The 26,249-nt window shown below is 46.0% G+C and overlaps 1 protein-coding gene across 1 annotated transcript in view; it reads left to right on the top strand.

Moving 5' to 3' along the window:
• LOC126293599 (alkylglycerol monooxygenase-like) overlaps window positions 1–26,249 on the top strand; it is a 192,438-nt gene that overhangs the window by 98,368 nt on the left and 67,821 nt on the right. The window contains exon 2 of the mRNA XM_049986878.1: window positions 2,706–2,833. Coding sequence (XP_049842835.1) covers window positions 2,706–2,833 — 128 coding nt within the window. The remainder of the gene's footprint in view (window positions 1–2,705; window positions 2,834–26,249) is intronic.

The following is a 26,249-nucleotide window of genomic DNA, read 5'->3' as shown; positions in this document are numbered from 1 at the left end:
TCTACTCTGTAGGAGTCAACATGGATTCCAGAAACAGCGATCGTGTGAGACCCAACTCGCTTTATTTGTTCATGAGACCAAGAAAATATTAGATACAGGCTCCGAGGTAGATACTATTTTCCTTGACTTCCGGAAGGCGTTCGATACAGTTCCGCACTGTCGCCTGACAAACAAAGTAAGAGCCTACGGAATATCAGACCAGCTGTGTGGCTGGATTGAAGAGTTTTTAGCATACAGAATACAGCATGTTCTTCTCAATGAAGAGACGTCTACAGACGTTAAAGTAACCTCTGGCGTGTCACTGGAGTGTGTTATGGGACAATTGCTTTTCACAATATACACTCCTGGAAATGAAAAAAAGAACACATTGTCACCGGTGTGTCAGACCCACCATACTTGCTCCGGACACTGCGAGAGGGCTGTACAAGCAATGATCACACGCACGGCACAGCGGACACACCAGGAACTGCGGTATTGGCCGTCGAATGGCGCTAGCTGCGCAGCATTTGTGCACCGCCGCCGTCAGTGTCAGCCAGTTTGCCGTGGCATACGGAGCTCCATCGCAGTCTTTAACACTGATAGCATGCCGCGACAGCGTGGACGTGAACCGTATGTGCAGCTGACGGACTTTGAGCGAGGGCGTATAGTGGGCATGCGGGAGGCCGGGTGGACGTACCGCCGAATTGCTCAACACGTGGGGCGTGAGGTCTCCACAGTATATCGATGTTGTCGCCAGTGGTCGGCGGAAGGTACACGTGCCCGTCGACCTGGGACCGGACCACAGCGACGCACGGATGCACGCCAAGACCGTAGGATCCTACGCAGTGCCGTAGGGGACCGCACCGCCACTTCCCAGCAAATTAGGGACACTGTTGCTCCTGGGGTATCGGCGAGGATCATTCGCAACCGTCTCCATGAAGCTGGGCTACGGTCCCGCACACCGTTAGGCCGTCTTCCGCTCACGCCCCAACATCGTGCAGTCCGCCTCCAGTGGTGTCGCGACAGGCGTGAATGGAGGGACGAATGGAGAGGTGTCTTCTTCAGCGATGAGAGTCGCTTCTGCCTTGGTGCCAATTATGGTCGTATGCGTGTTTGGGGCCGTGCAGGTGAGCGCCACAGTCAGGACTGCATACGACCGAGGCACACAGGGCCAACACCCGGCATCATGGTGTGGGGAGCGATCTCCTACACTGGCCGTAAACCTCTGGTGATCGTCGAGGGGACACTGAATAGTGCACGGTACATCAAAACCGTCATCGAACCCATCGTTCTACCATTCCTAGACCGGCAAGGGAACTTGCTGTTCCAACAGGACAATGTACGTCCGCATGTATCCCGTGCCACCCAAAGTGCTCTAGAAGGTGTAAGTCAACTACCCTGGCCAGCAAGATCTCCGGATCTGTCCCCCATTGAGCATATTTGGCACTGGATGAAGCGTCGTCTCACGCGGTCTGCACGTCCAGCACGAACGCTGGTCCAACTGAGGCGCCAGGTGGAAATGGCATGGCAAGCCGTTCCACAGGACTACATCCAGCATCTCTACGATCGTCTCCATGGGAGAATAGCAGCCTGCATTGCTGCGAAAGGTGGATATACACTGTACTAGTGCCGACATTGTGCATGCTCTGTTGCCTGTGTCTATGTGTCTGTGGTTTTGTCAGTGTGATCATGTGATGTATCCGACCCCAGGAATGTGTCAATAGTTTCCCCTTCCTGGGACAATGAATTCACGGTGTTCTTATTTCAATTTCCAGGAGTGTATATAAATGACCTAGTAGATAGTGTCGGAAGTTCCATGCGCCTTTTCGCGGATTATGCTGTAGTATACAGAAAAGTTGCAGCATTAGAAAATTGTAGCGAAGTGCAGAAAGTTCTGCATCGGATAGGCACTTGGTGCAGGAAGTGGCAACTGACCCGTAACATAGACAAATGTAATGTATTGCGAATACATAGAAAGAATATTGTATTATTATGTGATAGCGGAACAAACATTGGTAGCAGTAACGTCTGTAAAATATGTGGGAGTATGCGTACGGAACGATTTGAAGTGGAATGAACATGTAAAATTAATTGTTGGTAAAGCGGGTGCCAGGTTGAGATTAATTGGGACAGTCCTTAGAAAATGTAGTCCATCAACGAAAGAGGTGGCTTTCAAAACAGACGTTTGACCTTTTTTTTATACTTGAGTATTGTTCATGAGTGTGGGATCCGTACCAGATCGGGTTTACGTTGGAGATGGAGAAGATCCAAAGAAAAGCGGCGCGTTTCGTAACAGGGTTATTCGCTAGCCGTTGTAGCGCTACGGAGATGTTTAGCAAACTCGAGTGGCAATCTCTGCAATAGAGGCGCTCTGCATCGCGGTGTAGTTTTCTCGCCAGGTTTCGATAGAGTGCGTTTCTGGATGCGGTATCGAATATATTGCTTCCCCCTACTTATACCTCCCGAGGAGATCACGAATTCAAAATTAGAGAGATTCGAGCGCGCACGGAGGCTTTCCGACAGTCGTTCTTCCCGCGAACCATACGCGACTGGAACAGAAAAGGGAGGTAATGACAGTGCCCTCCGCCACACACCGTTGGGTGGCTTGCGGAGTATAAATGTAGATGTTAAGAGAGCGATGTGACACAGAGCTGCCGCGCCAGTGTGTGATGCTTCGGAGCGGGCGCAGTGGAGTGACGGGCGTGTTGCGTGGTGCTGTGTTGCAGGCGTGGCCGTACTTCGTGGCTTTCATGCTGCTGGAGAACCTGCTGTTGTGGCTGGAGGGGCGGCCGACGGCGCGGCTCAACGACAGCCTCACCTCCATCTCGCACGGACTCTTCCAGGAGTGTGGCAGGTCAGCGCCCACATTTCACTAGCCTTCCCATCGTGGCAAGCGCGTGTGTTGTCTGCTTACCAGGGAACTTCATAGTCTGGTAGACCTCGACGATCTTCGTACTCACGTACAATCAGTGTGCGATTTGTGCTTTTACCAGTGGGGGGGCGGGGGGATGTCGTAGGGGGTTAGTATAATTATATATGTTGCTAGCTTGGTCCGCGGTGTTGCCCATAGTTAAACAGTTACTTATAAATAGATTTTAATGCCGAAACTCATTATTCATGCGTATGCACTATCAGAAAAGCCATCCCTTGTTATATCTTTAAACGTACATTATAAGTAAAGCTTATTTAGATAATCATCTACATACAGGTATACGAGGGGATTTCGAAAAGGAAAGGCACATTTCTGAAAAGCTGTACTTATCCCGATGATAGAAAACTGAAACATGCGTTATTTTTCTACCTAACCTCCCTGCACTTCAATGCAGTTTTCCCCACGTTTTACGAGTTTTTTTTATTTCATCAGAAAAAACGTTTATCGGTTGCATCTGTAACCAATTTTGCACCGCAGCAATGACGTCTTCATCACTTTCAAATCTTCTTCCCTGTAGTGCTTTCGTTAAGGGTCCAAACATGTGGAAATCGCTTGGAGCCAGCTCTGGACTGTATAGTGGATGTTCCAGCACCTCTAATCTCAACTCCTTTCCGCTACAGTCGCAGGTTCGAATCCTGCCTCGGGAATGAGTGTGTGTGATGTCCTTAGGTCAGTTAGATTTTAGTAGTTCTAAGTTCTAGGGGACTGATGACCTCAGAAGTTGAGTCCCATAGTGCTCAGAGCCATTTGAACCATCAGCCCCTTCATTGCGTCGGCTGTCCGTTTGGCAGAATGTGGGCGAGCGTTATGTTGCTGCAGGATGACACCTCTTCACAGTTTTCCACGACGTTTGGATCTGATTGCACGTTTTAGTTTCGTACTTAATACATCACATTCACCATACAATACAGACCTGGCTCTAAAGCCTCGTTTACGCTAGGTTGACGTCTTGCAACATTGTGGCATGCTACGGAAATGTGGCGTGCGTCGTCTTGTCATTTAGTTCTAAATGTTTTGAAATGCTTAACTACTACATAATAATTTTTCAAAATTAATAAGCAAACATATTAATAGTAGTAATAGTAAACTTTCAGTGTTCGCCTCCACAAATTTAAATTAGATGTAAAGATTTACTCCAGTGCGTGGGAAATAAACATCCCAGGTTGGGATGCATAAACTAAAACCAGAGGAGGGGATGGTCTGATGCAGAGGGGGGAGAATCTCCCCCATCCCCCTTGCAAATCGCACCGTGCATACAATCTCGATGCTAGAATGAGATTTTCACTCTGCAGCGGAGTGTGCGCTGATATGAAACGGCGCGTGAGTCGTGCTTGGGTATCTAAGTTGGTAGAGCACTTTGCCGCGGAAGGCAAAGGTCCTGAGTTCGAGTCTCGGTCTGGCACACAAGTTTTAATCTGCCAGGAAGTTACAATCTCGAACGCTGCTAGGATCATATAGTTTCGTATACTCCATTTGAATGTGTAACTGGAAAACATCTCTGGAGAAGACGACGTATTTCTCCCGGAAGCAAAGGGTTAGATTACGGCGTGTATCAAAGTCTACAAGTAGTTTTTTACTCGGTCAGTTTCCTAAAGCAGTACGTAGCAGTTCTCAAAGAAATCCTACCTTCGAATATTAGATTTCTAAGTGCTCTTAAGTATAAAACTATGTTTGTTCGCATATTCCGCAGTAGATACGTGCGTATCGTAATAATGTAGTTAATCGTGACGCCTAACAAAAGTCTACCATCTTGTGAGCAAGATATATAAGACAGGCGAAATACCCTCAGACTTCAAGAAGAACATAATAATTCCAATCCCAAAGAAAGCAGGTGTTAACAGATGTGAAAATTACAGAACTATAAGTTTAATAAGCCACGGATGCAAAATACTAACGCAATTTTTTTTACAGACGATAAGAAAAACTGGTAGCTGACCTCGGGGAAGATCAGCAGAAATTTTGGAACACGTGAGGCAATACTGACCCTACGACGTATCTTAAAAAATAGATTCAGGAAAGGCAAACCTACGTTTCTAGCATTTGTAGACTTAGAGAACGCTTTTGACAATGTTGACTGGAATACTCTCTTTCAAATTCTGAAGGTGGCAGGGGTAAAATACAGGGAGCGAGAGACTATTTACAATTTGTACAGAAACCAGATGGCAGTTATAAGAGTCGAGGGGCATGAAAGGGAAGCAGTGCTTGGGAAGGGAGTGAGACAGGGTTGTAGCCTCTCCCCGATGTTATTCAATCTGTATATTGAGCAAGCAGTGAAGGACACAAAAGAAAAATTCGGAGTAGGTATTAAAATCCATGGAGAAGAAATAAAAACTTTGAGGTTCGCCGATGACATTGTAGTTCTGTCAGAGAGAGCAAAGGACTTGGATGAGCAGTTGAACGGAATGAATAGTGTCTTGAAAGGAGGATATAAGATGAACATCAACAAAAGCAAAACGAGGATAATGGAATGTAGTCGAATGAAGTGAGGTGATGCAGAGGGAATTTGATTAGGAAATGAGACACTTAAAGTAGTAAAGGCGTTTTGGTATTTGGGGAGCAAAATATCTGATGATGGTCTAAGTACAGAGGATATAAAATGTAAACTGGTAATAGCAAGGAAATCATTTCTGAAGAAGAGAAATTTGTTAACATCGAGTTTAGATTTATGTATCCGGACGTCGTTTCTGAAAGGTATTTGTATGGAGTGTAGCCATGTACGGAAGTGAAACGTGGACTATAAATAGTTTGGACAAGAAGAGAATGGAAGCTTTCGAAATGTGGAGCTGCAGAAGAATGCTGAAGATTAGATGGGTAGGTCACAAAACTAATGAGGATGTATTGAATAGAATTGGGGAGGGGATTGTGGCACAACTTGCTAGAAGAAGGAATCGGTTGGTAGGACATGTTCTGAGGCATCAAGGGATCACCAGTTTAGTAATGGAGAGCAGTGCGGAGGGTAAAAATCGTAGACAAAGAGAAGAATAGACTAAACAGATTCAGGAGGATATAGGTTGCAGTAGGTACTGGGAGATGAAGAAGCTTGCACAGGATAGAGTAGCATGGAGAGCTGTATCAAACCAGTCTCTGTACTGAAGACGACGACGACAACAACAACAAAGTAGTTTTTTACTCGGTCAGTTTCCTAAATTACTAAAACAGGAAATTAACCGTAATGTAATCTCTTGAAATATTTTATTATTCAGTTTTTTCGTTGTATTTTTAATTTTTTTCCGTTGAGGTAGGGAACATTAAAAAAAGTACCAACGAATGAGCGATTGAAAATATGTTTCATTTAATGGAATGTTAATCGATATTTCCCATATTTTGACTAGTACATTCCGGAGGATGGTACTTGTTATAAAAACAATCAAAACAGTCGTACTTTCGACACCACGAACATTGTACGAATGCACATTCATTTTCGTCACAATCGCATCTGTATTCTCTCAAGCCCGCAGGCAACGCCACTACATTGACGTTATGGAAACTGTTAAAATAAAAAAAAACGCAAAAGATTGAAACCATATTTGACAATCAATGTGTAATTTTGATTTATAGAGGCTCGTAATTCTTTTTCATCAATTCCTTGCGGAATTTTCATGATTAATTATAAATTAAAACAGTCATTTGAAAAAAAAAAAGGAAACAAAAGTAGCATATACGGGTCTAGAACCAGCGTCGCCTGGACGGGAGTCTCGCTCGCTTGACACTCGGCTACTCGCTTGTCAAAAAGACACTGTGCAAGTTGGTGGAGGCTCCATAGTGGCGTGGGCTGTGTTTACGTGGAATGGACTTGGTCCTCTGGTACAACTGAACTGATCACTGACTGGGAATTGTTCCTTTCGGGTACTCAGAGACCATTTGTTCCCAGGCAACGATGTAAATTTTATGGATGACGGTGTGCCATGTCACCGGGCGACAATTTTTTGCGACTGGTTTGAAGAACGTTCTGTACAATTTGAGCGAGTGATTTGGCCACACAGATCGCCTGACATGAATCCCACCGAACATTTATGGGACATAATCGAACGGTCATTTCGTGCACAAAATCCTGCATAGGCAATACTTTCGCAATTACGGGTAGCTAAAGAGGCAGCATGACTCAGTAGTTCTCAATAGTTCCAACAACTTGTCGAGTCCATGCCACGTCGAGTTGTTACACTACGACGGGCAAAAGGTGATCCGACACGATATTAGGAGTTATCACAAGACTTTTGTCACCTCAGTCAGCTCTAGAGTCTAGCTGCGTCGGGAGGTCGCCTCGTGAAAGTGGTCTCCACAGCGCAGCGCACCACACAAGGGCGCCTCGTTAGCGGTCCCCAGAGACCTCCACCGCCAGAGGCAAAACAGAACGGAGGGCAGGGAATGTTGATCCCGCCCGCTGTAGACTGCTTCGGCACTGCGCGGAGCCTCCTTACCTAGAGTTGTACAACTATCGTAGGCTGCTGTAGCCTACCACACTTAGCCTAAGGCAGTTTTCCTACTACCTTTGATTAGCTAACTCTATACCCGTGTTACAAACTTGTAAGTTAGGTATGTTGCATACCTATCAGGCTTTACCTCGCAATGGTTGCTTTATTTATGTATGCCGTCAGTGTGTTACTAGATGCCTCTAAAAGCCGGAAACGGTGAATCATCTAGAAACTGAGTGAATAAACGGTATTTATAGCAAAACTGGAATTATCAGTGTTTGAAGTCTTATTCGAAAATTCTCGATTCGCTACGGTCACAGGTTCGAATCCTGCCTCAGGCATGGATGTGTATGATGTCCTTAGGTCAGTTAGGTTTAAGTAGTTCTAAGTTCAACGGGACTGATGACCTCAGAAGTTACGTCCCATAGTGCTCAGAGCCATTTGAACCATTTGAATTCTTGATTTGTAACGAGAAACACGGGGCTGTTATAATAAAATTAAAGGAAACATTACAGATTCATCAAACAGCGTTAGAAGAGACAAATTCATCCACTGAAGGTACAATAAAAAAACTGCAAGGCAAAAAATATCAAACATCGCTTCCATACTTCTTCGAACTTACATAAAACATGTTTCTCTTAATAGTAGAAAACTTTGCGTTTATGAATAATAACAAGAAACTATTGTCTTTGATCGTGAAGAATGTTCTATTGCATGCAAAAAAGCAAGAATACATATAATGCTTGGGAGTGTAAAATGTACTTGAATCAAAAGTAATTTCTTTGGTTACATAAAAGCACAGAATTTTCCCGATCAACTAATTATTATCACTTACAAAATGCTATTTATATTCTGTAAGGATATAAAGTACACAATGGACTAACACTGATTGATTTGCGGTTCTCATTATACGTAAAAAACGAAAAGAGGAGGAAATTATAGGGGCCCATTTGTCCCTTAAACATTGATCTATATTTAAAAACTAAAAACCCGCCTCGATTGCGAAAAAAGCACCTAGTGTTAACCTAGGTTTCGGCGTAGATAACTACACCTTCTTCTACGCCGAAACCTAGGTTAACACTAGGTGCTTCTTTTTCGCAATCGAGGCGGGTTTTTAGTTTTTTAATATATTAACCAACGATTGCTAACGCGCTGCGATATTGAAGGGTACATTGATGTATGTTTCTTTCACAATCCTCCCGGCAATCCCACCAGTTACTACATAGTGTACCAAAACTACTGAGCTGTAGTTTTAAGCCGGCCGAGGTGGCCGAGCGGTTCTAGGCGCTACAGTCGCAGGTTAGAACCCTGCCTCGGGCGTAGATGTGTGCGATGTCTTTAGGCTAGTTAGGTTTAAGTTCTACGTTCTAGGGGACTGATGACCTCAGATGTTAAGTCCCACAGTGCTCAGAGCCATTTGAACCATTTATTGTAATTTTAATAGAGCGCAACTCTACTCCTACCGGATCATAGTCTGTCGCGCCGTTTTCAAGAATCCACCGCTTTCCACATTCAAACGTCAACACTAAGAATGCTACAGGTAATTCTTCGCTCCCTTCACACTAGGTGCTCTTTATTGTTACAAGCTCGACTTACACTTATTCAGAATTTCTTCTGATGACGTAATTACACCGTTTAAATTTCTTCGTGTTGCATGTAATTGGCACAGGTCACCCACAGTATTATCTACAAAACAGCTCCTTAATTCGAAACAGATGTCTTTTCTTTCAGTCTGTTAGGACAGATGTCTTGTTCTCAGATTTTCGGTTTTGGTCAGCAGTGACCATCTCCAAATCTACGAGGTGCAACAATAAACTGACGAGACTGATTTTCTTTGCAAGATGTGGCAACCCTACAGCCTTGTGTAGGCACAATATCTTTGACCTTGGTCTATAAGGTGCTTCTATTCCAAGCGACACATCGATGCAACTGCTCAGACGTGAGTTATGCTGTAATCAGTTAAAACACGTTTGTCTCTCGTCACGGAAATGGAACCGCATAATATTGCGCAGCAGTATGCCATTTCTTTTTGTGCTTAATTGGGCGAACACGCGACGACCTCTTACGGTAAGCTTCAGAAGTCTTTTGGAGAGGAGGTTATGTCAAGAGCTCAAGTTTTTCGTTGGCATAAAATGTTTAGTGAAGGCATAAAAAATGTTAAAGATGCAGACAGCAGTGGATGACCCTGTATGTTTGTGAGCTTCTGTGATGCCAAGGGAAATGCTCCTGGACAAATAGTTAACCAATATTACTACAAGGAAATTTTAGAAAGACTTCGTAAAACAGTTCTTTGTGTCTGTGCCGACGTTGCTGATAATCGGATTCTGTATCACAATGCGCCATCCGATACTGCTCTGTCAGTGCAGCAATTTTTAACCTCAAAACAAATTTCAGTACTACCACAGCCACTTTATTCACCAGATATCGCTCTGAGTAACTTCTTTCTATTTCCAAGAGTCAAAACGGTGGTCAAGGGACACCATTTTCAAACAACACAAGATGTCCAAAAAGCTGTGACGAGGGTCTTGGAGGATATTACAGAAGATGAGTTCCAGAAATGTTGTTATCAATGGCAGAAGCGCTGGAAAAGGTGTTACAGTCAGGAGTGAACTACTTTGAAGGAAACGACACTAAACTTGACTAAAACGGTAAGCGACATTTTTTCACATGTCTCATTACTTTGTCGCACCTCTTATAACAAAAAGTTGGAAAAGTCGATACAACTAACAGACTGTTTAACATCTTAAAACCAATAAATTACGCCGTCTGTTTCATAGTTTTAGAATACATACGCTTAAAGTACGTCGAAGGATACCTGTTTTGAAACGCGTGCAAATATAAGCGCCGACCCTTACTGACGTCAAAAAATACACATGAAATCAGCTTACCGTCGTCGCACATCTAAGCATAGCAACTTTCGCATTGTAAGAAAGTGTGGGTGGTAAAGATTGTAGGTGGAGACCAAGATCTGAATACAGAATGTAGGTTCATATGGCTGTAGGTTAGGGTACTTAGGAAGAAAAGAAGAGGTTTGCAGAGGATAGAGGAGCGTGGAGAACTGGTTCAAACCAGTCTTCATTTGGAAGAGCACAAGAGTAGCTTACATTATTGTCTTACCGAAATGATGGAATCCATCTAGCGCTGTCGATACGATAGTTCACGTTTCACTCAGCAAACATAAATGAATATCGCGCCTATCGAAACCAGTCGCGGATACTAATTAACTTACCTAGCTTTGAGCGTTCGGCTTAAGAAATTACCTTGAGCTCAATAAGCCAGCATTTGCGCCCGTTAGCATAACAGGTATTGACTGGGACAAGTGCAGACACTTCCACTGATTTGCTGACTTTTACGACCGTCGCTTCACAGGCCTGAATTGCCTACCCGAGGTTTTCTCGAAGGTTTCGTTGAGATCGCCGTCCCTAAACACTCATCCCACTTAACTGTCAGTTAATTTTCTTTGCTCTGCATGCTAAGCACCGCTGCTCGCCGCTGTTGTGTCCGGGTCTTCGGAGTTCGGTTCTTTCTGCAAACGTCGACGATTTCTGCAATTCCTGTTGTAAGCTGCCTTCATATGTGGCTGCATTTCATGCACATCACGAAAGTTTTAAAATTTATTTATACACTCCTGGAAATGGAAAAAAGAACACATTGACACCGGTGTGTCAGACCCACCATACATGCTCCGGACACTGCGAGAGGGCTGTACAAGCAATGATCAAACGCACGGCACAGCGGACACACCAGGAACCGCGGTGTTGGCCGTTGAATGGCGCTAGCTGCGCAGCATTTGTGCACCGCCGCCGTCAGTGTCAGCCAGTTTGCCGTGGCATACGGAGCTCCATCGCAGTCTTTAACACTAGTAGCATGCCGCGACAGCGTGGACGTGAACCGTATGTGCAGTTGACGGACTTTGAGCGAGGGCGTATAGTGGGCATGCGGGAGGCCGGGTGGACTTACCGCCGAATTGCTCTACACGTGGGGCGTGAGGTCTCCACAGTACATCGATGTTGTCGCCAGTGGTCGGCGGAAGGTGCACGTGCCCGTCGACCTGGGACCGGACCGCAGCGACGCACGGATGCACGCCAAGACCGTAGGATCCTACACAGTGCCGTAGGGGACCGCACCGCCACTTCCCAGCAAATTAGGGACACTGTTGCTCCTGGGGTATCGGCGAGGACCATTTGCAACCGTCTCCATGAAGCTGGGCTACGGTCCCGCACACCGTTAGGCCGTCTTCCGCTCACGCCCCAACATCGTGCAGCCCGCCTCCAGTGGTGTCGCGACAGGCGTGAATGGAGGGACGAATGGAGACGTGTCGTCTTCAGCGATGAGAGTCGCTTCTGCCTTGGTGCCAATGATGGTCGTATGCGTGTTTGGCGCCGTGCAGGTGAGCGCCACAATCAGGTCTGCATACGACCGAGGCACACAGGGCCAACACCCGGCATCATGGTGTGGGGAGCGATCTCCTACACTGGCCGTACACCTCTGGTGATCGTCAAGGGGACACTGAACAGTGCACGGTACATCCAAACCGTCATCGAACCCATCGTTCTACCATTCCTAGACCGGCAAGGCAACTTGGTGTTCCAACAGGACAATGCACGTCCGCATGTATCCCGTGCCACCCAACTTGCTCTAGAAGGTGTAAGTCAACTACCCTAGCCAGCAAGATCTCCGGATCTGTCCCCCATTGAGCATGTTTGGGACTGGATGAAGCGTCGTCTCACGGGGTCTTCACGTCCAGCACGAACGCTGGTCCAACTGAGGCGCCAGGTGGAAATGGCATGGCAAGCCGTTCCTATAGGACTACATCCAGCATCTCTACGATCGTCTCCATGGGAGAATAGCAGCCTGCATTGCTGCGAAAGGTGGATATACACTGTACTAGTGCCGACATTGTGCATGCTCTGTTGCCTGTGTCTATGTGCCTGTGGTTCTGTCAGTGTGATCATGTGATGTATCTGACCCCAGGAATGTGTCAATAAAGTTTCCCCTTCCTGGGACAATGAATTCACGGTGTTCTTATTTCAATTTCCAGGAGTGTATATTCATTTATCGATTTGCGTATGACTAGTATCACATCGCAAGAAAAGTTTTTTTTCTTTAACATATATACGTATTTAATACGTAATTCGTAAGTTAACTGTGTTTACATAGGTCACAGGCATACACTGAAGAGCCCAAGAAACCGGTACGCCTGCCTAATATCGTTCAGGGCCTCTGCGAGCACGCAGAAGTGACCCGACACGAACTGACATGGACTCGACCAATGTCTGAAGTAGTGCTGTAGGAACTGACACCTTGAATCGAGCAAGGCTGTCCATAAATCCGTAGAAGTACGAAGGGGTGGAGATCTCTTTCGAACAGCACATTGCAAGGTATCCCAGATACAGTCAATAATGTTCATGTCTGGTGAGTTTGGTGGCCAGCGGAAGTGTTCAAACTCAGGAGTGTGTTCCTGGAGCCACTCTGTAGCAATTTCGGATGTTTGGGTTGTCGCATTGTCCTGCTGGAATTGCCCAAGTCCGGCGGAATGCACAATGGACGTGAATGGATGCAGGAGATCAGACAGGATGCTTACGTACGTGTCACCTGCTAGAGCCGTATATAGACGTATCAGGGGTCCCAACTGCACACGCCCCACACAACTACAGAGCTTCCACCAGCTTGAACAGTCCCCTGCTAACATGGAGAGTCCATGGTTCATCAGGTTGTCTCCATACTTCTACACGTCCACCCGTTCGATACAATTTTGAAACGAGAATCGTCCGACCAGGCAACATGTTTCCAGTCATCAGCAGTCCAATGTAGGTGTGACGGTCCCAGGTGAGGTGTAAAGCCTTTTTTTCCGGCTCGGAAAGCGCATATTGATGATTTTTCGTTGAATGGCTCACACGCTCGCAATTGATCATCCAGCACTTAAATCTGCAGCGGTTTGCGGCAGGGTTGCATTAATTAGTTCTGATAATTAGATGACAGCCACGACTGCAAGTATATAAGAAACAAAGTTTTCTCATTCCACAGTAAAAAGGAGGAGATCACTTGCAACAGTGACTCATACGTCGATAGTTTTACGTACTGACTATGCGCTCACAAACCCAGAATAATTTTATTAACTGTGACCATGACCACAGAAGTCCAGGTTTGTATTTACATTAAAGCACCAAAGAAACTGGTGTAGGCATGCGTATTCAAATACGGAGATATGTAAACAGGGAGGATGACGCAACGGTCGTCAACGTCTATATAACACAAAAAGTGTCTGGCGCAGTTGTTAGATCGGTTACTGCTGCTACAATGGCAGGTTATCAAGATTTATGTTAGTTTGAACTTGGTGTTATAGTCGGCGCACGAGCGAAGGGACACAGCATCTCCGAGGTAACGATGATGTGCGGATTTTCCCGTAAGACCAATTCTCGACTGTACCGTGAATATGAGGAATTCGGTAAAACAGCAAATCTCCGACATCGCTGCAACTGGAAAAAGATCCTGCAAGAATGGGACCAACGAAGACTGAAGAGAACCGTTCAACGTGACAGAAGCGCAACTCTTGCTGCAGATGTCAATGTTGGGGCATCAACAAGTGTCAGCGTGCGAACCATTCAACAAAACATCATTGATATGGGCTTTAGCAATTTTAATGGCCATAGTGTAGTTTCCCGACTTTACGGCTCATAGGTGAGCGGTATAAAATTATTCGTCCGATTCCTTTCGACCAGTGTGGTACGTTGTATTCAGTTATAAGTTACATTGGTGTGAATGCGAGCTATGCTCTTAATAATTAAATGATATTAGTCTCTATGGACGCCCCTCTGGAATACTTGTTGTGGATAAGTTTTGTTTTTATAAGAACACGAAATGTGACCGCCGTGTGGCACTGCCACGCAATGAAAAAGAGGCGGAAAGCTGTGATACAAGACTGGAGGTTCCCTCTCCAGAGCGGCCTTGTGTGCGTGCCTCGTGCTGTGACGTTACGGAGAACACCACGAGCTGTCCGACTCAAAGTGCCGGGTTGTCAACAAACGCAGCTGCGTGCGCTGCTGTGCGTGACCTACCACACGCATTGCCGCCCGATCGTAGGTAGTCCACGCGCTATGCGTTACGTACCACGGCAGCTGGTATAATCACTTCTTAACGGGGTCTTACAATGCACATTTACTAGTCTGAAAATTAACCTCTGATAAAACGTCATAGGACCAAATCAGTTTAAGGGCTAGACCGAACGGACACAGAACTACTGGCAGATGGAAATATACAGAAAATGACTAACTTTTTCATCACCATTGAGACTTACGTGTTCCACCATAAGTTTTAAGAGAACCAACAGAAATTTGCTGCATTTTATTTCTGTGTATCAATCTGTCTGCCGAGGGCAGGGAAGGCAACTTCCCCCCCCCCCCCCACCACCCCCTTAGCTCTCAGGAAAAGGAAAAAAAATGGTGTAGTCAGGTGTTATTGTTTCAAGAAAGTGATTTAAAAATTGGCATTATGTAAGTTTTGAACGGCATCGGAACCAGAATTTTTTTATGGCTACTTAAAAGAATGCTGGCAGAAAAGTATTGGGAATATAGAAGAAATCTTGTGGTTGTATTTGTGGACATTGAAAAAGCGAATGACAGTGTCACGCGAAACAAAATATGGGAACGTTTGGAAGACCTGAAGATGCCCAAGTACCTAATCGATAAAGTCAATATGCTACACCAAACGTGCTACACCTGTGTCCAGATAGGTAACGGATGATGATAATGGTTTGAAACAGAGAGAAGTGTCCTACAAGGAAGTGCCCCATCACTACTCTTGCTTGTAGCAGTAATGGACAAGATGGTTGGTTCAAATGGCTCTGAGCACGATGGGACTTAACTGCTGTGGTCATCAGTCCCCTAGAACTTAGAACTACTTAAACCTAACTAATCTGAGGATATCACACACATCCTTGACGGAGGCAGGATTCGAACCTGCGACCGTAGCGGTCGCGCGGTTCCAGACCGTAGCGCCTAGAACCGCGCGGCCACCCGGGCCGGCAAATGATATTCATTAGAACTATGAATCGAACAACTATAAAGGACAAAATCAGCAATCAGTTGAACAGAAAAGCAGCTGGTATTGAGGTCCTTGTTACTAGTATCGTAAAGAAACGCAGGCCTCAGTGGTATGGGCACGCCCGCATCTCGTGGTCGTGCGGTAGCGTTCTCGCTTCCCACGCCCGGGTTCCCGGGTTCGATTCCCGGCAGGGTCAGGGATTTTCTCTGCCTCGTGATGGCTGGGTGTTGTGTGCTGTCCTTAGGTTAGTTAGGTTTAAGTAGTTCTAAGTTCTAGGGGACTGATGACCATAGATGTTAAGTCCCATAGTGCTCAGAGCCATTTGAACAATTTTTGGTATGGGCACATAATGAGAATGGACAGCCAAAGACCTTCCAAAAGGTATTTCAGCCTGAGCCTCGCAGGAAGAAGACCACGGAAAGACTAAGAAAACGCTGGATATAATATCAGATATGGAGGAGTAGGACACAAAAAAATGATTATTACTTAAGTCTTCATTCGCCTTACAATGTATTAAAACTATTATATCATCCCCCCCCCAAACTCCGCCGCCACTCTCCTAAAGAAACTATCGGATGGGTACTCTTGCTGCCAGCTAATGCTTTGCAGAATTCTTATAATTACAACTTGCACCTTTAGGCTGCACTGTTTTCAAGTTCTCTGTTAACTCTCTGCTCCGTATTATCGCATAGGATTACTATACTCCTGTACAACAGATTCGCAAAAGCGGGCTGCGGTAGCATCTACCCGAGCAATTCATAGTAATGAATTTCATACGCGAATGTGTTCAACCATGACGAGGGTTTAGGTCTCCAGAAAAAGCGTAAACCTCTCATTTCACATCCGCGTTCTCGGAGTAATTATTATTCACTGTCTGGTATTCCAACGCACACGTCGTCCATCTTATTAATTACCACATGTTTTGTAAACACAGTGCTTACTCGGCACTTGTTGTACTTTATTCTTAGGCGCAGAGTTTTATCTCTGACTGACCCTGTTGTGCCGACTGCCTTATCTGTGACGCATGAGCGTCTTATTCTACAACGTAACATAGGGTCAAGTGGTTTTAATTCAGTTACCGACTCACTTGAAGATGTCTTTACGGTTGAGAGCCGAAATGTCGGAAGAACTGTGGCCTGCTTTGGATGCACGCCAGAAAGGTAACGAGACAGAACAAGGCGTCCTCAATAACACAGCCGGCCGGTGTGGCCGAGCGGTTCTAGGCGTTTTAGTCTGGAACCGCGCTGTTGCTACAGTCGCAGGTTCGAATCCTGCCTCGGACATGGATGTGTGTGATGTCCTTAGGTTAGTTAGGTTTAAGTAGTTCTACGTTCTAGGAGACTGATGACCTCAGATGTTAAGTTCCATAGTGCTCAGAGCCATTTGAAAAACAACACGAGAAATTTTTATAAGGCGTCCAGGATTATCATATCTAGTTAGTTGCCATCAACACTACATTTCTGTCGAGTAAATGGCGCATTAGAGACGAATACTAAAGAGAACTGCACAACTTCTTCTAAGGTCTATTCAATTGTGAGCCATGGAAAGGAGGACAGCCCTTATAATCCGATATGGAAAGTGAAGACTATATTTTGGAGCCGCCGACGTTCACAGTTGTCACCTTTGTGACTCTCCCGACAGCACACGAGAACAACTCACCATCCTACGTGTCCTGGTTCAATCCGACATGGATGTCCTCCTTCCACTATCGTACATGCACTGCCCCTTGAACCACTTCTCTGCGGCCTTGTCCAAGCTCCACACGACTTACGATACGGGGACACACTTTCCAGTGTGTGGATGACCTATGATAGTTGCGGATGTATGATAGTTATTCAATCGACAGAGCTTTTAAGGGGAATATTTATACAGTTAATAAGAATGACTAGGAACCGCCTTCTCACTCCGTCAGGTTGCCGTTCGTTTCTGGGGTCACTGACCGCATGAGCAGAATTTTAAAGAAAAATGGTATTCAGACATCTTTCTTTAGTCAGAACAAAATAAGACTTTTTCATCCGGAAAACGGATGCACCTGATTGCCTCCACAATGCGAGCATCTATCAGGTGACATGTGGCTGCGGCAAAGTGTATATAGGCGAAACGGGAAGAACTGTTGAACGCATTAAGGAACACGAACGGCACATGCGGCTAAAACAAAGTGCAAAATCGGCAGTAGCGGAACATCATGAGAACTGTGGCACTGACATCGACTTTAAAAACGTACGTGTACTGGCTAAAGAAACATTTACAGAAGAAATGTCCGAGAAGCGGCTGAAATTTCTAAGAGTGCATCTAATTTCAATAGAGAGGACGGCTATAGGCTTCCGGCATCGTGGCTCCGCGCCATCAAGGAAGTAAATACGCGGCCGCGGTGTGTGAGCGGCATAAACAACGCGCTGCAAGTCACCTCGGCGGACAGTAATATTTTGGGTAAACATTCCCCCTCTCTAGCTATGTCCGTCCCGAATCTAGCCACTGGTGACCCAAACGATAGCGGTAGGAGGCATTTCAACCAATAACCCTTCTCCAGCATAAGTGTGAAATAGTGCCTTTCAGTCCAATGACGATGACCGCCATTTTTATCCACAGTAGCTACCAACGCCCCTTCTTCTGCATTAGCTTATGACTACGGCCCACCAATGGTAGAGATGTGAATTTTAACCAGTACTATCACTTCTCCAACATTAACGCGTGGAAACTCCCCCTTTATAGGAGGACGCTACACTCGTCTCTGACAGTGTTCTAGCAGTAGTGGACACCAGAAGATCCTGATGAAGATCCCAGCAGAGGGATCGAAACGTCGATCATTTTAGAAGAAACATGACGCGGCCAAATAACCCAGAAGATTTTAACTTCAATGACTCAATTGGTCGCCTACGCAGATATCTACCTAGCGTTACGTGTCCCCACTAGTCACAGATTCTTCCCGTGCCAAAGACGATCGTCGACGCATGCTGGCAGCATTTGGATACTTCGGCAGTGCGGAATCACTCTTAAAGATACGATACGACGCCCTGACCCTATCCACTAGTAGGGCAGGGTCGGCCTCGGCCTCGTACACGTTCACAATAGTACAATGGCGCTTTCTGTTACCGTGATGTTGGAAACGTTGGGTAGACAACAGCCGAGTCTGTCGGGAGTCTTGACAGACGAACTGGCACCAACTTCTCGAATTGCCCCGCTGATGGTGAAGAGCATCTCCCAACCATTTTCTCTCTTGAATATAGTTACGTTATGACAGATCTACTGGCCGGCCTTCATGGCCGAGCAGTTCTAGGCGCTACAGTCTGGAACCGCAAGCCCGTACCGCCCCAGGTTCGAAACCTGCCTCGGGCATGGATGTGTGTGATGTCCTTAGGTTAGTTAGGTTTAAGTACTAGGGGACTGGTGACCTCAGATTTTAAGTCCCGCAGTGCTCAGAGCCATTTGAACCATTTTTGACAGATCTACCGGCCAACAGGTAGACCCAACCCCACATTCCACTCGCCGATGATACGGCGGACAGTTCACCATACCACTTGACACAGAAACACGGACAATGCGGTGCCTGGTAGTTAACGGTAAACAAGTCACCGGCTCCCGCCTCCACACCACCAACAAGCTGAGCTCCCGGTTATGCCAACTGTCAGAGACAACGGCGCCCCCCGACTTCCGTGCGGCCCCTCTGCGGAAGTGTGGCATCTAGTGACGAAGATGATTGCCTCCCTTCTCTCCGTAGGACAAGAAGTCACTGATTCTTCTTCTTCTGAAAAGAACATACTACCCACGAGTCAAGACCACGCGGTGACTCGGCCCTGCTTCGCGACGGCTCGAAGAATGTGCTGGACTTCTGGAACGACCTCAGTGAGCGACATACAGCGATTGTGCCCCATACCAAGAATATCTTCCTGATTTGATGCGGAGTGCGTTACGCGAACCCACTCACACCACGAATGTTCCGGATACGAGAGGCTGATTTGAACACGATGAAGAGGCTGACCATGACGAAACGGTGATCTCCTCCAGTTAAACGAGACGGCGTGCCTGGAGGCAGAAACGCCGGAGAGGACCGCTCTTACGCTCAACAACCTGCGCCCCCCTCCATCTATCTATCTCTCTCTCTCTCTCTCTCTCTCTCTCTCTCTCTCTCTCTCTCTCTCTCTCTCTCTCTCTGTCACACACACACACACACACACACACACACACACACACACACACACGGCCATTAAAATAGCCAAATATATTATACTAGAACTAACATTTTCACGCAAATTGGTTGCATAGATCCTGAGAAAACAGTACCCAGAACAACCACCTCTGGCCGCAATAACGGCATTGATACGCCTGGGCATTGTCAAACAGAGCTTGGATGGCGTGTACAGGTGCAGCTGCCCATGCAGCTTCAACACGATACCACAGTTCATCAAGAGTAGTGACTGGCGTATTGTGACAAGCCAGTTCCACAGCCACCACTGACCAGACGTTTTCAGTTGGTGAGAGATCTGGAGAATGTGCTGGTCAGCATAGCAGTCGAACATTTTCTGTATCCAGAAAGGCCCGTACAGGACCTGCAACATGCGGTCGTGCATTATCCTGCTGAAATGTAGGGTTTCGCAGGGATCGAATGAAGGGTAGAGCCACGGCTCGTAAAACAACTGAAATGTAACGTCCACTGTTCAAAGTGCCGTCAATGCGAACAAGAAGTTACCGAGACGTGTAACCAATGGCACCCCATTTTCCAATGTGTGTTCACCGCGATGACGCCAAACACGGATGCGACCATCGTGATGCTGTGAACAGAAGCTGGATTCATCCGTAAAAATGCGTGCACCCAGGTTCGTCGTTGAGTACATTAGCCTGTGATGCAGCGTCAAAGAGCTGATACTCCGTGCTGCTGCAAACGTCGTCGAACTGTTCGTGCAGATGGTTGTCGTCTTGCAAACGTCCCCATCTGTTGGCTCAGGGATCGAGACGTGGCTGCACGATCCGTTACAGCCATGCGGATAAGCGGATAAGATGCCTGTCATCTCGACTGCTAGTGATACGAGGCCGTTGGGATCCAGCACGGCGTTCCGTATTACCCTCCTGAACCCACCGATTCCATATTCTGCTAACAGTCATTGGATCTTGACCAACCCTAGCAGCAATGTCGCGATACGATAAACCGAAATAACGATAGGCTATAATCCGACCTTTATCAAAGTCGGAAACGTGATGGTACGCATTTCTCCTCCTCACACGAGGCATCAGAAGAACGTTTCACCAGACAACGCCTGTCAACTGCTGTTTGTGTATGAGAAGTCGGCTGGAAACTTTCCTCATGTCAGCACGTTGTAGAATGTTCTGAAAAGCTAATCATTCGCATATCACAGCATCTTCTTCCTGACGGTTAAATTTCGCGTCTGTAGCCCCTCATCTCCGTGGTGTAGCAATTTTAATGGCCAGTAGTGATATAATGTGTGTGTGTGTTTTGGTGTATTGTAATGAAGCGTGTTGCAACTAAATAAAAAAAACACGAGATAAACTCAGAAGACCAGAGAACTGATCTTCCACTCTCTCACGAATACAACTCAAAAGCAACACTCTTCGACTTACTGCCTGAGCGTTCTGGGATAGGTCCAAGTATTCGTCAAGGAGACGGTCCCTCCTCCAAGGCGTTTAAATTCATTCTGGACAGAGTTATGAGAAAGCGGAAGACAAACATCAAAGGTGGAAACAGTGTAAATATCGGATGCAAAATCCATATTAAGTGGATCACCCTACTCAGGTTTGCAGGTGTTCTTTATGTCTGCCCGTGTTTGCGATTTAAAGCTAGGTTTGGTTTTGAAAATACACCTCACCTGGCTTAAGATAACAATGTTTACTTCTTTTTATTTACCCTGACATGTGTCGATACCTATGTGTTACTGCTGTAGGTCAAACTTTACTTCTGTAAAATATAATGTAAAGTATATAACTAGTTATCTATTGTGGGCCTAAAAATTATAACATATCCATTATGTTTTATGGTTTCCAAAGTACACTACACGACGTGTCATCCGCTCGATACAATTTGAGACGAGACTAGTCCGAATTGGCAACGTGTTTCCAGTCATCAACAGTCCAATGTGGGTGTTGAAGGGCCCAGGCGAGGCGAATAGTTTTGTGTCGTTCAGTAATCAAGGGTACACAAGTGGGCGTCCCGCTCCGAAAGCCCATATCGATAATGTTTCGTTGAATGGTTGGCTCCTGGCACTTGTTGATGGCCCAGCACTGAAATCTGCAGCAGTTTGCGGAAGGGTTGCACTTGTGTCACGTTGAATGATTCTCTTCAGCCGTCGTTGGTCTCGTTCTTTCAGGATCTTTTTTCGGCCGTAGCGATGTCGGAGGTTTGTTGTTTAACCGGATTCCTGATATTCACGGTACTCTCGTGAAATGGTCGTACGGGAAAATCCCCACTTCATCGCCACCTCGGTGATGCTGTGTCCCGTTGCCCGTGCGCCGACTGATGCTCCACATTCAGACTCGCTTATATCTCGATAACTGCCATTGTAGCAGCACTAACCTATCTAACAACTGCGCCAGGCACTTCTTGTCTTACATAGGCGATGTCGACCGCTGCGCCGTGTTCTGACTGTTTAAGTATCTCCGTACTTCTACATCTACATTCATACTCCGCAAGCCACCCAACGGTGTGTGGCGGAGGGCACTTTACGTGCCACTGTCATTACCTCCCTTTCCGGTTCCAGTCGCGTATGGTTCGCGGTAAGAACGACTGTCGGAAAGCCTCCGTGCGCGCTCTAATCTCTCTAATTTTACATTCGTGATCTCCACGGGAGGTATAAGTAGCGGGAAGCAATATATTCGATACCTCATCCAGAAACGCACCCTCTCGAAACCTGGACAGCAAGCTACACCGCGATGCAGAGCGCCTCTCTTGCAGAGTCTGCCACTCGAGTTTGCTAAACATCTCCGTAACGCTATCACGGTTACCAAATAACCCTGTGACGAAACGCGCCGCTCTTCTTTGGATATTCTCTATCTCCTCCGTCAACCCGATCTGGTACGGATCCCACACTGATGAGCAATACTCAAGTATAGGTCGAACGAGTGTTTTGTAAACCACCTCCTTTATTCATGGAATTCATTTTCTAAGGACTCTCCCAATGAATCTCAACCTGGTACCCGCCTTACCAACAATTAATTTTATATGATCATTCCACTTCAAATCGTTCCACACGCATACTCCCAGATATTTTACGGAAGTAACTGCTACAAGTGTTTGTTCCGCTATCATATAATCATACAATAAAGGATCCTTCTTTCTATGTATTCGCAATACATTACATTTGTCTATGTTAAGGGTCAGTTGCCACTCCCTACAACAAGTGCCCATCCGCTGCAGATCTTCCTGCATTTCGCTACAATTTTCTAATGCTGCAACTTCTCTGTATACTACAGCATCATCCGTGAAAATCCGCATGGAACTTCCGACACTATCTACTAGGTCATTTATATATATTGTGAAAAGCAATGGTCCCATAACACTCCCCTGTGCACGCCAGAGGTTACTTTAACGTCTGTAGACGTCTCTCCATTGATAACAACATGCTGTGTTCTGTTTGCTAAAAACTCTTCAATCCAGCCACACAGCTGGTCTGATATTCCGTAGGCTCTTACTTTGTTTATCAGGCGACAGTGCGAAACTGTATCGAACGCCTTCCGGAAGTCACGAAAAATAGCATCTACCTGGGAGCATGTATCTAATATTTTCTGGGTCTCATGAACAAATAAAGCGAGTTGAGTCTCTCACGATCGCTGTTTCCGGAATCCATGTTGATTCCTACAGAGTAGATTCTGGGTTTCCAAAAACGACATGATACTCGAGCAAAAAACATGTTCTAAAATTCTACAACAGATCGACGTCAGAGATATAGGTCTATAGTTTTGCGCGTCTGCTCGACGACCCTTCTTGAAGACTGGGACTACCTGTGCTCTTTTCGAATCATTTGGAACCTTCCGTTCCTCTAGAGACTTGCGGTACACGGCTGTTAGAAGGGGGGCAAGTTCTTTCACGTACTCTGTGTAGAATCGAATTGGTATTCCGTCAGGTCCAGTGGACTTTCCTCTGTTGAGTGATTTCTGTTGCTTTTCTATTCCTTGGACACTTATTTCGATGTCAGACATTTTTTCGTTTGTGCGAGGATTGAGAGAAGGAACTGCAGTGCGCTCTTCCTCTGTGAAACAGCTTTGGAAAAAGCAAATATATACCAGTTTCTTTGGCGCTTCAGTGTAGATTACACACCTGAAAACTACACAGACAATAAAACTGCGTTATTATGGATGCATTTTTTGTGCCATTTCTTATCGTCTTTGATAGCATGTCATCTGCAAAGCAGTCACGAAGAAAATTTGTTCGTGCCTTTCTGGAGTACTATTTTATGGGTACTTGTCAAGCATGTTGCTCTACGTAAATTTTCCGTCATGGGGCGTATTCTCGTCGCTCTCTATTTCTACTGCTATTGAGTATACTGTTTTGACACTTATTTATAAAATTTCGTTCACAACTTTGGCTCTGAGCACTATGGGACATAACATCTGAGGTCATCAGTCCCATAGAACTACTGAAACCTAACTAACCTAAGGACATCACATACATCCATGCCCGAGGCAGGATTCGAACCTGCGACCGTAGCAGTCGCTCGTTCCGGACTGAAGCGCCTAGAAGCGCTCGGCCACCGCGACCGTCGTTCATAACTTTACTTCACACGTATTTGTGACAAATCGTGATTTGAGCATACACTTCTGTCTCTATACTCATTCAGAGGTGCTATGTTGTTGTCGCTGCTGACCTGTTCATGGTTCATCTTCTGTTTGAATGTGGCGCTAACTTTGAGACTTTTGTGAGAATTAGTGCAGTGTGTCTGCTGGGGGGTGGGGAGGGTCAGAGAGAGAGAGAGAGAGAGAGAGAGAGAGAGAGAGAGAGAGAGAGAGAGAGAGAGAGAGAGAGAGGCAAACTGGAAAGAGGGGGGGGGGGGGGGGGATTACCGAGAAAATTTATGTTTTGAGGGTGTCTGATATTTTTGCCGTTTGCTGATGATTTAGCAATACTGGTCTACGGAAAATACAGATTCACTTCGTCAGGTGATCAGGTACGAGTTTGTGCTGTGGCACAATCGGGCAGCTCGTGATCTGTCATTCTGTCGTTGAAGATACAATGAAGAACGAAAAGTACACACTTTTTAGTTCTTAAAAATGTGCTCCTGAGAACTCTAAATCACGTGGTTCCAATGTCATATACATGTGTCGTCCCCGTAAATTTCCAGTCGTAATAAATGGAATAAGACGGCGCGTACGTATTTGCAAACCGGTTGGTGGGAACAGGCAGTCCTACACTGAGGCATCCTACACGAGCGCCTGAACAGACCCCGCTAGACTTCTTCCTAAGTGGTCGTGTAAAGCGTGTGGCCTACTAGAAGGCGCCAACGACTACGAAAGACGCGAGAGGGCAAGTTGCTGCTGTGTGTAATGCGCTTACTCCAGATATGTTAACAGCCACTAGTTAATCAGTGATGCAGCAAGTACGGAAGGCGTTAATAAGTAATGCAACCATCTTTTTCTGAAAGCAGGTTGGTTTTACGTGCGTGAGTCAAATGAAAACCTTAAATATTTTTTAAATATTATTTATTGTGCAGGGGTGGCACAAAGCTGTATCACTTTTCAACATAATCTCCCCCACGCTCATTGCCAGTCCTCCAGCGCTTACAAAGTGCATAAATTCCTTTAGAAAAAATGCTTTTGGTAGTCCGTGCAACCACTCATGCACTTCGTGGCATACGTCTTCATCAGAATGGAACTTCTTTCCTCCCACCGCGTGGCGTACCTCATCATCACAACGGAACTTCTTTTCTCCCATGGCGCCGTTGAGTTGTCCAAACATATGGAAATCACTTGGAGCAATTTCTGCTGAGTATGGTGGATGAGGAAGACACTCAAAATGCAGGTCTGTGATTGTTGCAACTGTTGTACGGGCAGTGTGTGGCGTTGTATTGTCATGTTGCAAAAGGATACGTGCCGACAGCAACCCACGTCGCTTTGATTTGATTGCGGGCCGCAGATGATTTTTAGGAGATCTGTGTGTGATGCACTGGTGACAGTGGTCCCTCTAGGCACGTAATGCTCCAAAATGACGCCTTGTTCGGCCAAAAAGAGTGTCAGCATAACGTTTCCTGCTGATGGTTCTGTTCGAACTTCTTTGGTTTTGGTGATAAGGAATGGCGCCATTCTTTGCTCGCTCTCTTCGCTTCCAGTTGGTGGAAGTGAACCCAGGTTTCGTCCCCAGTAACGATTCTTGGAAGGAAGCCATCACCTTAACGTTCAAAGCGCCAAAGAAGTTGTTCACGAGCATCAACACGTCGTTCTCTCATTTCAGAAGTCAGCTGCCGTGACACCCATCTTGCAGACAGTTTGTGAAACGGGAGCATATCAAGCAAAATGTGGTGTGCTGACTCATGACTAATCTGTAAACATGCTGCAATCTCATTCAGTGTCACTCGGCGGTTTTCCTTCCCTATGTCTTCATCTACTGCAATGTTCTGTGGAGTCACAACTCGTTGTGCCTGACCTGGACGAGAAGCATCTTCCACTGATGTCACACCATTTGCGAACTTCCTACTCCATTCGTAGACTTGCTGCTGTGACAAACATGCATCACCGTACTGAACCTTCATTTGTCGATGAATTTCAATAGGTTTCATAGCTTCACCACGCAAGAACGGAATAAAAGAACGCTGTTCTTCCCTGGTGCAAGGCGCAAGTGGGGCGGCCATTTTTATACTGACACTGCGACGGTGTGTGTGCATCTGCGCTGTGCTGCCACCTACATTCCGTTCTGCACGCTGTTTGTAACACGCTTACCAACTTAC

This window comes from Schistocerca gregaria, chromosome 10 (assembly GCF_023897955.1).
Source record: "Schistocerca gregaria isolate iqSchGreg1 chromosome 10, iqSchGreg1.2, whole genome shotgun sequence".
NCBI classification, from domain to species: domain Eukaryota; kingdom Metazoa; phylum Arthropoda; class Insecta; order Orthoptera; family Acrididae; genus Schistocerca; species Schistocerca gregaria.
Note: the sequence above shows the minus strand (reverse complement) of the source record. Positions and strands in the feature narration are given on the sequence as shown.